We start from the raw sequence: 13,457 nt of genomic DNA, 5'->3' as shown, positions 1-13,457 counted from the left end.
AAACTCAGTTAACCCTCACAGCTCACTTGGAGGCATGTGCTGCCCTCCCCAGTACAGAAGAGAAAACTGAGCCACAGAGAGGTTAAGTGACTTGGCCAAGGTTACACACCCTGCAAGAGGCAGAGTTGGGGTTTGAATACAGCAGCCTAGCCACCCAGCTGTGGTCTTAACTTCTTTGCAAACCTACCTCAATTGCGCTGAGGATTAAAACCTGGCCTATTGTAAGTTTCATTTCTAATAATCATTTTATATTAAATTCCTAATAGTACCTTGTCTAACACCCGTATGAAGTGATACAATATATTTTTTATCATCCCTTCCTAGTCAATAACCCACACCCCTAAAGTAACTAGTGTTGTGGCTTCTGTCACCATCGATTAGTTTTATCATAAGTATATCCCCTTTCGTGTCTGGCTTCATTTGCTCAACAGGTCTGTGAGATTCAACCATATTTTTGTGCACTGCTCTGTAGATTTTTAAGAATTATTTTTTCATTGTTGTTGCTCTGTAGTATTCCATGGTATAAATCTACCCCAGTATACTTATCCACTTTACTCTTGATGGGAATCCTTATACATGTCCTTTGGTCAACAAATGCCCTTGTTTCCCTGATTATAGATCTAGGGAAAGAATTGCTAGGTTAAAGAGAAGGCGTATATATTTAGCTCTAATGGTTTACTGGTTTCTACTTTCCCCACTCCAGTCCAGCCTCCTCTGTCTAAAGAGCAATCACCACCCTAGCCAAATTCCTAATTTCACAGTATTTGCTTCTTTATCACACCCCATGCAGAATGATCGTCACTGTTCTGTGCGCTTTCCTCAAAACATGCCACGGCAACACAACACAATCCACCTTCCAAAACACACACTCATGAATTTCTATGCATTCCCGCTTCTCCATTCTTAGAATCTAGTGCAGAAATGACTTCGATAACTTTCCAAATTTACTTATGTACATGTAACTTTGGCACTGCCAAATTTTATCTTTTAATTTCTTTAAATTCCAAATCTATTGGAAAAAAACCCCGAGTCTTCTCTTTTAAAAACTTTTATTAGGCTTTGCTAGGTGACGCTGCACGATGTCTTGCACACATCATGCGAGTAAACAGCACTCCACAGGAATCCATACAACAGTTCATACAGTGACAATCAAAGTAGTTGATTCCCATTATAGTTTGCATCCAAGTAGAGTGAATGTCGTTACACCCCTCCATGATCTGATCTCACAATTAAGATTACCCTTCCATTCTAAAACAATCAACCAAAAACAAACAAACAAAAAAAAATAGAAGCCCAACCACAACAAAAAGCCATAGGGATGTTACTGAAAGTCCAAAATTGGACTCCAAAATTTCACAAAGTATCAATCTTTTGAAAGACTAGCCCCTGAATTTTAGGGTAGCCCCTAAAATTTGTGTGATCTGACACTTGGGTTGCTTTTACCGCCAGCAGCAAGTGAGATTGTATTTACGAAGAAGGATCATTACACTGATATATATCCACTGAAAATTCTTGAGGTAATAGATTTTTAAATCTCATTGCTTAAAAAAAAAAAAAAAAAAAAAAATCTGTTAATTTCCATGTCCTGTCCAGCAGGACATATCTGTTGGCAGGAAGATTCTTTTCCTCTTTTTTTCTTTGTCAAATATTTACACATATTTGCATATACAACCTGTGTCTTTGTCTTTTCTAAGCACATGATTTATTTTAATTATTCACTATACATTCATCAGGAAACATTGAATTGCATACTATAGTACATAAAGAATACAACAAAACCAGCTTTTTGTATAACACAAAAGGCAAGGACCAAGAAGAGCAAGGTAATATACTGTACAAAATGTCTCGATGTCGATAAAGCCCACTGTGAGTTAATAACTCTATGTAAATAGCAAACACCATCATTCTTCAGCATCTGTGTGGAAGTAGATTACAGATGAAATATTACCAAAGACAACTGGTAGTGAACTGGTCGAATTCCTGAAGTACCATATAATTTCTTTTATTTTTAATGCTTTTTTAAAGTAATTTTGCCCTAATTGGAGTATAGATAAAGACCGATAACCATTTCAATTCCTGTTTTAAACTTTAATAATCAGCATTCTTTTTGGTGGTTTAAAAATACATTTCAATTATAATGGCTTCAATTTATGGTGTTTAAGATCCTTTTAAAAATACTTTAGCTTAAAAATGAGCAATGAATTTAAGAAAAATATATTGGCTAACCTGTTGTTCTAGAGATAATACAGTGAATGAAAGTAGCAAATGCAGCCTATATATATATATTCCTAGAGATACACTGTCTCATCAGCACTTTAAATAGGACAAAAGAACACTCACAAAAAATATATGGCTCTTTAGATAAGAAATAAAGTCAAGTGAAAAAAATAAGGCACTAAGAACATATATAAATGTTTTATATTCTCATCACACAAAGCACCGTATGGAAGGTTAAAGGGACTATACATTAGTGCTATTGGAAAATGGTAATAAGCCCAGTTTCCCTGACTTTTATTCACTAATTTCTTGCTTTCTTATAAGTGATTAATGTATAAACACTAAAATGGTGGGGGGAAATTATATATTCTGCTAAAAGCACAATTCATGGAACCAACAGCATGAAATAATCATTTGGAGATAAGCAGCAGATTGCTCTAAAAATGTAAGAAATTAAGGTCTTAAATACTCCTGATTTTTCAACATTTTCATCACAAAAGAATTTGTTTCCTTTCCAGCTTTCTTTTAGGAATTTCTACAAAAGAGTATTAATATTTTCTATTTTCTTATTTTATTTCTACATGTCTCTTTCTTAAAATATATTCATAATGGTTTCCTCCACATAGTTTTATGAATACCAAAGTTAACAGTATGACTAATGAAATGTAGACAAAGTTAAAAAGTAAAATTATATAAATACTTTCAATATCATTGAAAATGTAAAGAAAATCTCTTTTCAACCAGGCTCATATATAAATATGAAAAGTAGTATGACATTATTTGGAAAATGGCTACAAGTTTTACAGAAAATGAAAAACGTATAATGTAATGAAACTATGGACAAGATCTAGTACAAACTACTAGTGAAAGTCATTCATCTTAAAATTAAGAAATTCTTCTCATTTGCTATTGTTTGTGAGGATGTAATTATTGATAAAATGGGATATATTCTGGTAATTCAAACAGGAGGTAACAATTATTCTTTAGAACTGCAATTTCTAAATATAATGACAGCGTAAACACCCAAATGTTTTTCTTTTTAGCATTTTACATTCTTTGAGTAAAAGGAGAATATGAATACAGTAATTTAATAGGCCCACAATTTTGCAATATATATATACATATAAATAAATTTGTTTCATGAATATATCTTATAACCAATTTTGTTTACAATAGAAACAAAACAACTAACTGTTGTGGCTTCTTAATAAATAATGTGTTGTTATGTTATGTTAAAATGTGTTAACATAACAACATTTTTATGCCACTGTTTTTGTGTTCCTTCTACACAGAACTATTTCTGTTCTCTCGGAATTTACTACTTATTAAATTAATAATTTCTTTCATAAGCAACATATATATATCATATATATATACCAATTAGTGTTCTAGGTTTCATACAAAATATAAGGTTGGTTCACCTTTTTCAAGACCATCTACAGAATTTAAATTATGATGAAAATGATCAAATAACAAAATTAAGCTGTTGCCACGTGGAATTAAAAAAATAGGTCTTATGCAGACGTAGAGAATGGACATGAGGACATGGGGAGGGGGAAGGGTAAGCTGGGACGAAGTGAGAAAGTGGCATGGACATATATACACTACCAAACGTAAAATAGATACTAGTGGGAAGCAGCCGCATAGCACAGGGAGATCAGCTCGGTGCTTTGTGACCACCTAGAGGGTGGGATAGGGAGGGTGGGAGGGAGATGCAAGAGGGAGGAGGTATGGTGATATATGTATATGTATAGCTGATTCACTTTGTTATAAAGCAGAAACTAACACACCATTGTAAAGCAATTATACTGCAATAAAGATGTTAAAAAAATAGGTCTTAGAGAAAGGGTTTGTAATCAGTTGATAAAGTCATACTTTATCTAGAATTTTCTTCATAAAGGAACATAAAGCATGCTAATTTTGTTTAAACTGAAAAAAATTCAGATATTTCTATCAAGTATTTAGACAGTATTTACTCCAGGGAAACAATAAAGTTATATTTGGACATAGAGGAAGTAATATATTAATGAAAAATATTATTTTTAAGAACTTGACTGGATTATTGACATGATTTCTCCAACTGGGGCATGAGGTGAACACCTAACTTTACAGGGAACTGATGACCGATGTGGTCTGCCAGCTACAAGGAAAAATCTGAAGTAACATCATCTCAGCAATTTGAGGGGATTTTTAACACCCAAGTTTGACTATCCCTTGAATTTTTCCATATCATGTAATAAACCTATGCTAAATATATCTTGAGTGTGGCTTATATCTAAATCATATCAATGAAAAAGTTGAACATTTGCAAACGATGCATGGTTTCTCTAGAATAGGGCTGATATTAGTTACATGTAATACCATCCACTTTAGATTATCAGGAAGTCTAATAACATTCCCAGAACTAAGAATCCACAGTCAAGTACAAATCCAACAATATATTATAAATCCATCCCTAAGTCCAAGCTGTGGTACTTTTTGTTGAAACGAAGACCCCCAAACCACACATCTGGTCATTTTGGATGAATCAAGGATGATCTGGGGTCAGACTGGATCAATGTCCACACGTGCTTTCTGTCCAACTAATAGGCAAACACAATATTGACCTTATAATAATCATGAAACAATTTCTGAAGCTTGGTTTCAGAGTATTTCTATGCTCTCTGATTCAAATAACGTCTCATTCATTTTACTTCTTGTCAGAGGGCTGGGCAGTGTTCTCCAACTCCTATCAGGAAGAGGGACGTGTTCCAAATATTCCTGAGATGTTTTAACTTACAGATAAAAGAAGCCAAGGTATGTTTACTACCAGGGCCAAATTCTGGAGTCCTTTCAGTTTGAATTTCATTTGAGTCAAAAAAGTTAATGGTGAGAGAATTTATCCCACACTTCGTCAAGATGGGAAGGAGACGGCAGAGGGAAAAAGCAAGATAACCAGGAAATCTAAAAAGAAAACAGAAACTTGATGTTGAAGCATGTGAGTATCACTTCACAAGCAGGGAAGAAAGTCATTTAATATGATGGAACAGAGTGACAAAAATGTGGGATAGACCTGAAAAACAAAAAAAATTTTTCTATGCTAATAAGTCTGTGTAATCTAAGTAATGCAGTAAGTAAATATACCTAATGAAATTTCTTTTATAAGCTAAAAGGAAGTGGCCAAAAAAAAAAAGGCAGTAGTAATTTTTTATGTTTTCTTTTAAATTTATTGCCTTTTAAGTCCATATTGTTAGTCTCAAAATAGTCACTTCTTTAGTCAAAAAAGAATATAGTTTATAATATGCATAATTACATGCTGCTAAAATTGGCACTATGTATGAGAAAATGTAAGGTATGTGACATATGAAGACTTCAGCTAATGCCCCAAATAGACAATTACAAGTCTCACACTTCTGTGACTCTCTGCTTCTTGGATTTCGATAAAATGACTACAGTCCAGCCTCAGAACAGTGATGTACAATAAAAGCCCCACTCAACAGTTGGCTATGAAATGAGTATTAGTTCCATCCTCTAAACCAGAGTTACGAAGGAATGCCTTTCTCTTATAAAGGTTTGCATTGAAAAGGTAGCATTTCACAATCTTGAATACTCCCCAAATTTGGAACTCTGATTTTGTTCAGACCATAGTTTAATGCCTCTATAAAATTATTTCAGTTTTATTAAAGTAATAATTATAGATATTCATATTAAACTGGGACTTGCAACTTATTTTCCAGAGGAGGAAAATGTCATAATTAAAACACAATGATTTGAAAAACAAAATATGCTAACTGGCTGTTGATGGTAGTTTTGATTTACTATGTTACTAATCAGTGGAATTTCTTTTATAGATTTCATGAAAAATAAAAATGCTCCTAAAACTTTCAGTAGAAACTAACTTAATATTTTAAACAAACATTCCAACTAGGTTATTAGGTAACATGCATTAATTACTTGCTACGTTTGAGCTCCTAATACCAACTTCTAGGATTACTATAATTTCAGAAACTTGGCTACATCTTTTCCAGGTATGTTTCACTTGTTTTAAATTTTCAGCTTGATTCCACCCACCCCCCTCCCTGCCCGCCCCCCCCCCCACCGCCAAATTTAAAGAGGTGACATATATTTGCTAATACTGTTATTCTACTATCTCCATCAAAATACTGCAATTAGTTTCCTCAACTCTGTCAAATTGCTTAAATGGCACAAGTATTTTAAAGTGCATTATTGGATCTTAAGGCTATATTTATACTAAGCATTAACACAAAACAATAAAGTTGACCACAGGAAAGATTACTTTCAATAGTTGGGATAGATTTCAGCCACAAATATGAAAGGTTAAGCATACAATCCAATGGGAAGACTCACATTAAGGCATATATGCAGCCTGCATATAAAATTCAAATATAAAATGGCATTTGCCATGAATTTTTATTTTGGTACTTAATGAAGTATACCAATGGATATTATTTAGGCCACTAACTTTTTATAATTATGAATTTAACAGAGCTCATAAAAGTCTAGTGTTAAAAACAACTGCATTGTTTAACAAGGGAGAAAGCAGATCCATTTGGTGGCACGTGTACTCAATTTGACAAAGGTCTGGAAGGAATGCTAGTGCTTTGCACGTGCCTGAGTGAGTTTTTAACCCACTCCTTTCTCTCCTCCTCTTTTCTAGTGTAGAGGAGCTGGTTAGAATCTCAAAGGAGTGTAGAAAAATGAGGTTGCATTGTTTGGGGACTGGAAGAGTATTTTGAAGGTCCTTTAGGGGATCCATGGGCCATGTATTTGGGTGATAGGATTGAAAGATAAAGACTACCTGTGGCCTTGGGACTCAAGAGATGGTGGGTGACACAAGACAGGGAATTTCCTGACAGGCACCACTGAATCCTGATATCACAGCAAGGAAAGTACAATTAAAGGTACCAGGTTGTAACCCGACCAGTGTTTAATTTATCTTTGATTGTTTTCCAGTCTGTTCTACCTTTAGGATACAATAGCACTTATCAGAAAATCAAGGTTGGTGGCAACAGGATGTTGTTTGTGCCAAAAGGTTTGACCCTTCTTTTCTTAACTTCACATACAGAAGTTCTTAGGGAAATGCTGGGATTCATTGTAAAATAAAGGTTTCATGTTATCCAAGTTTATGAGCAACCCAACAAACCACCAAACCTCACATACAGTCAAAATTATTTTTCTGTGGAGAATGTGGTCATTCATAATTACCAACATGTTGCTTCCTACTTTTCACAAAGGCATAATTAAGTTCCTCTGTGGAGCAACATGCATGAACATGGAGAGTGTTTTAAAAAACGTGACAAACATGATCACTTTGGCTATTTCATGTAAATCCCTCAAGTTTTAAAACTAGGCAATCCAAATGTCAATGCATCTTTCTCACATTATCTTATAGACATCTCATTGCATTTTATTTTTATTGGAATAAGATGAATTTTCTTTTGTAAGTGTTGGCAAGATATTTATTTGGCTAATCAAGCATGGGGGGGGAAATTATCCTGCAAAAGATGCTTTTCTTTAAAAATTATGCACTTTTACACAAGTCTTTCTCCAAGAAAAGGGCCTTAAGTATATTATCTCTATGATCTCATTCATTGAAAGTGCATGAAAATTTTATTACTAATATAAAAACCGAATTTAAAAACTTATGAAAATGTTCACACAGTGACAAAAATATATGTAAAGGATCTTCACTAATGCTTTGTAATAGAGAAGTGAAAACAAACTTGATGTTCATTCAATAGGAGACTGATTAAATAAAGTACAGCCCCACAATGGAATATGTAGTAATTGACAGAAGAATGAGATACATCTATTTAAACTCTTATGGAAAGATGTCTACCAATTCATAGTAAAATGAAAAATAGTCACAGGACAGTAAGCATATTATTATTCTATTTATACAAAATGAATACACACACAGATACACACACACACACGCATACTTATTTGTATATTTATAGATAGTATCTGGAAAGACACATACCAAATTATTAACAGTGGTTACCCCTAGAAAATAAGGGGTGGGGAAAAGCAGAGGAAGTTGTATTTTATAATTCAATATACTTTGATTTTTTTAAAAGGAGCATATATTAAATTTACAATGAAAACATACCAAAAAATGACAAGCCTTGGATAAAAAGATATTCATCTTACATGCATGCTGCTTTTGTTAAAGTTGTTTTTAGAATTTACCCCAAAAGGTGCGACTGTTTTACCTTCAAGTTAGCACTAACATATAAATGATCTTTTATTTTTCTTCTCCCTTTTTAAGATCTTAACGATACTTAGCAAAAAAATTCACAAATAACTATTTTAAGTCACTAGCAGGGAAAGGCCTGATATATACCAACTTTGAAAGCAAAAAATGCATATGTTAATTTTTTTTAAATCTATGCAATAGAAAAATGAAAATCCTGTGCAGCACTGTGCACACTATCGCGAGTGCTGATGAAAGAGCCTCCACTGATAACAAACGCCGCTCTGTAAGTGGAAAACTGGAACATTTCCAAATAATATAAAAATATCTCCAAAAGATAAATTATTCAAAGAAAGGAATAAAAATCCCTGAGTAGGCCAAAGACAACAGATACAATAACCTAAGAAAATAGATTATCCAGGACCAGAGAGTATATTATTTAGCTAGATGGTATATATGTATTCATATACAGCTATGTATATGTCTAAGTATATATACATACACATATCAAACATAAACACATCCACTAGATTTAGAATTAATCATATTCACACATTGTCAAACTAACACCCAAGTCTAGGAAAGGACAATTTACATAAATTAAGCACTCTTACAACAGAATTACACGGATTTAGGGCTAGAAATTCCCATTCTCTCAGTTTTAATACTAGAGCAAGTAGAATAGGCACTCAATAAATATTTGTTGGATGGATAGATGGTTGGATGAATGGAAAGATGAATTTATGAAACTAGATTCTTCTTGTATCATGTTATGCTTTAGAAATATGCTATTCCAGGCCATAAATGGCACACCCTCCTCGAACTGGAAATAGACTAGTCCAAAGTATAGCTTTTCTGAGCGTTACTCAGAAAAGAATGGAAGTGCTGGCTTGTTATCCATGAAAGCAAACTTCACTATTACAGACTTTCCAGATCAAATAAGAATGATAAATGTTCTTATACTCTGGAGCCCAACAAGACAAACTATCCATGTTAATGCATGTTTTATCACATAATCTATTTCAATTCAGAAAAGGTTATTGAAGAATAAATGCTACATCTACGCCAATACCTAATGTTAAGGATCTGGAGACAAGTGGAAACTTTAAGCTTCTTAGAGGTCTTTAATTCCCTTCTGCTGATGAACATTCGTGATGAAAACAAAAAAAAAAAACACAGTTTAATTACTTGTCCTTTTCTTATTTTTAAAGATTTCTCAGCTTGGTAAAACATCCTGAAAATAATTTTTTCATTTTTTTTTGTTTCCTTCTCCAAAAGCAGTTTATATTTTTGATAAACCCATGAACACAAAAAGTTTTGTTTTAAATCACCCCTCCATAAGAAGATACCAACACATTATTATGCATTGGAGCAATAAACATAAGAAAAATCCTTCAAAAACAGTATTTGTTTTTATGAAAAACTTGAGGAGTAAAAGAGAGAGAGAGAGAGGGAAAGGAGAGGTGAGAGGGTGGGGTTTTAAACAATATCATATGCTTAACCTAAAGCATAATTATTGTAATCACAAGTTGGTTAAAAAATTAGCAGAATAGGGATATGTTTAAAGGCCTCAGCAGTTCTCTCTACAGCACACTTATTTAAATTAATTATAGAGTGAAGCAAGTATGCCAACATATAAGAAATCTGAAAAAGAAGACAGAACGTTCAGGTCTTGAGAATTTCCTAGAAGCAGCCTATTAGTTTTATCAGTTTATAAAGTTTGATAATCCTTGAGGGACACTGCACAAATTTCTGTGTGTGTGTGTGGGCAGGGGGGGAGAGAGAGAAAGAGAAAGAAATAGAAATGGTCAACATCAAAATAGCCTGTTGTGTACGTTGACTTTAATTCAGTACATTACCAAATTATGCCCACAAAGGAACAATCATTTTTAAATATGTCTATGAAAATGTGGAAAAATAGTGTAGGCATGGAACTTGACAAGTACAAGATATTGGACCTAGTTTTAATACAGATATGTATATACACACACATTCACACCCCTACACATATACACTTCAGTAACTATGATTCTTCTCATTCGTTTAGTTTCATTAGTTCCCTTTTGGGCATTGAGATTTTTAACAATTATAGCATCTGAAGGATGAAGGAATTATACTGCTTGGGTCACGGATGAAAATTGGTGCATATGGTGAGCCTTCATCTTCTGAAAAGTGGCCTTGCTTGTTGGTACAGGTGGGACCTTCAGTTATTCACACCAAGTCTCAGAAGAGGGCATGGAGGGAGATTCAGGTACAAAGACAGTCCAAGCAATGCTCAGGAGATGCATGCTCAGACAGTTCTGAGGATAACTGGTTCTAATTAAAATACTTTCTTCCAAGAACCATTAAGAAGATCAGAGTTATGATATAGATGTTTATAGTCTATGAAAGTGACCATTTTGTAAAAGCAGCAATCTGTATAAGGAAAGGACAGGATACCATGTCGGGAATGCACCGGAGCTAGAGGCATTGTGGCCTGCACAGAACACAGGAGAAGAGATGGCAAAAGGGTCCTCTTGGCAGTTTTCAAGAAGTGACCCTCAGACAGGTGTCTAATTCTGGGTAGCTCCTACCCGGACCAGCGTAGTCAGATGAAATCATCCGCGTTTACCAGTGCATTCCTGTCCGTGATCGTTTTCTCTGTTTTTTACAAAGGCAATAGATAGGAAATACAAATAAACCTGGGGGTTAAAAAAAAAAAAAGATTAAAGCTAATTAAGAGGACAGGCTTTTAGTATCATAGATTTGAAAATTTTCTATTTTCAAATTTTTATTTTGCAAGCTATTTATAAATAATCATTATTTAGTAATACATGAAAATGAAAAGAGGGAAGATACCTATGCTATGAAATGTACTTCGTTCTTCAAGATTTCATTCTTTATTATTTTTCTTCAGCTCCTTCTCCCCCTTTTAATGAAGTCTGTGATACCAGTTTGGATATGAATGTTTTTCATCAAAATATCAAAACTTAAATCTTCTTTATCATCCCTAGTCATATCACTTGCACACTGATATTCATGCTTCGGTTTCAGGCCATATAGCATGTTACTTAAGAAAATGGGCAGTGGAGCAAATGTCAGCTTTGATTCCCAGTTCTACCACTTGGGAGGTCCTAGTAAAGCCTTAATTTCCTCAGCTGTAAAATGCAGATAATAATAGTATTTACTTCATAAAGCCTCATTCACTGTAAGAACTTAAATGTTAGTTACCTTATAATTCTATCTGTCCTGCACATGCAAATTACTTGCTAAACAGAACTTTACATATAAAAATCAATTTATTCAGGAAAAAAGAGAAATCCCATCTGCTATGTGGAACAATCATCAAAGCAGCCTTTAGCTCTAGTGTTTAATTTTAAATCCTCTACAGCAGTGGTTCTCAAAGTGTGGTCCTTGGACCGCCTGCATCAGCATCACCTAACTTTTTAGAACTAGGCCCCTACACTGAATCAGAAACTGTGAGTAGGAACCAGGAACCTGTTTTTTAACCAACCCTCAAGGTTCTTATAAAGCACTCCAGAGTCTGAGAACCATTGCTCGAAAATACATATTTTAATATACTTTATGAATAAAACTATATTTATCACTGATACATTTTCTATTTGTTAGTGCTCAAGTATATGCTGGGTACGTGTTCCTATCCACATCAAAAGCATCTTTTTGACCCAGGGAACCCTTTTACTAGAACTAACCGAAGACCCAAAGGTGTAACAGAGCCTCTTTTCTTCAATGTTCCAACCTGAACTCAGAATTGGAAGATCTGGGTCCTCGTCTACTGGAATCTTTTGCTAAGATACTAGTTACATTAACTTTTGTATTAAAAGGGGACTAATAATGCTTTATAAGAAACATGAATCAAAGTGTTCATGGGCTGAGAAAGTGTCACACAAATACACCCTGTACGAAACACACTCCTCTGAATCTATAAATCATGTGCTGATTGCTTATTTCGAGCAAGCATGGAACAGGTACCATCTACACTTAATACTGACTCACTATTACATTTACACTCATATTCTCTCTGTGGCACTCAGAGAATTCTCATCTCAGATACATTAAGTATTTCTTACCGATTACAACTGCTATGGCCCCTAGTGCTAATCCCAAGACCAGAATTAGAGGTGCAATGAATAATTTTCCAGCTGGAAAACAAAAGGCAAACCATTTAGAGAGTCTTAAACTAAAACTAAAAACAATTTCAGCAATGCTTAATATCACAATGTATGTTATTTTTTAAGGAGTCATTAAAATTAAGGCAATATTTCTCTAAGGAAATGTATCAGGTGTAGAACAAATACACATATGTAAGTTCAGTAACTTCACTCAAGTCCTGGGCACATGTGTCATACATCACATAAATCATCCTTTACAAGCAAGAAAATACCAAAGCTACTGGTTCACTTTATTCCACCAGGACCATTCATCTTTGTGTTTTTCCTTTAGATCTCTTCCATTTTAAATTTTTTAAATTCTGAAAGATTAAGAAAGGAGTGACATTCTGAGCTGGCAGGAGAAAATCTAATTAGGTCACAAAATGGAGAGCTAGTAGGTGCTACAGAGGGCTGTGCCCAAGTCCACATCTGAAAATGTGATTTATTTATTTCCTGGGTCCAAAATAAACTAACTATATGAACACCTAATACACTGAATTACAAATGGGATGTTTCAATACCACTGTTAGAAAAAATTCCCAATAAACATACAATATATTGAAGGTTTTTCAAATGAATCATTTTAACAAACTTAGAAAGGAAGCACTTATAAGGATGCCAAATGGCATCAACCAGCACTTTTTTTTCTAAATGAATAACTGAGCAGTGATTACAATAAACTCTAGTTATAGCACAGAGTTCACAACTGGAATCCTACTAGCGTTAAAAGACACTAGCACAAAAATAGGGGCTAGTAGTTAATATCTTGTCATTACATAGTAATCTTGATCTTAAGACATGTGACAGCAATAGCTGTACAACCCAAACACAACAAGAGAAGAGGAAGGAATGGAGGGACTTTGCAGTAGACTCCCTTAGCTGTTGAAAATAAA

The 13,457-nt window shown here is 34.1% G+C and overlaps 1 protein-coding gene across 2 annotated transcripts in view; it reads right to left on the bottom strand.

Moving 5' to 3' along the window:
• Nucleotides 1-6,301: 6,301 nt before the first annotated feature.
• The window catches only part of RNF217 (ring finger protein 217), a 132,329-nt gene continuing 125,173 nt past the window's right edge, over nucleotides 6,302-13,457 (bottom strand). Inside the window, exons 5-6 of one of the 2 annotated variants that reach the window (XM_022555848.3) lie at nucleotides 12,484-12,555; nucleotides 6,302-11,094 (exon numbers count right to left, since the gene is read on the bottom strand). In XM_022555848.3, coding sequence (XP_022411556.1) covers nucleotides 11,021-11,094; nucleotides 12,484-12,555 — 146 coding nt within the window. In that variant the 3' untranslated portion in view covers nucleotides 6,302-11,020. The remainder of the gene's footprint in view (nucleotides 11,095-12,483; nucleotides 12,556-13,457) is intronic. The other variant, XM_022555858.3, reaches the window with a different exon arrangement.

Source organism: Delphinapterus leucas, chromosome 12 (assembly GCF_059928025.1).
Source record: "Delphinapterus leucas isolate spDelLeu-1000000601 "Yukka" chromosome 12, BTC_Dleu_Yukka2, whole genome shotgun sequence".
Classification (NCBI taxonomy): domain Eukaryota; kingdom Metazoa; phylum Chordata; class Mammalia; order Artiodactyla; family Monodontidae; genus Delphinapterus; species Delphinapterus leucas.
Note: the sequence above shows the minus strand (reverse complement) of the source record. Positions and strands in the feature narration are given on the sequence as shown.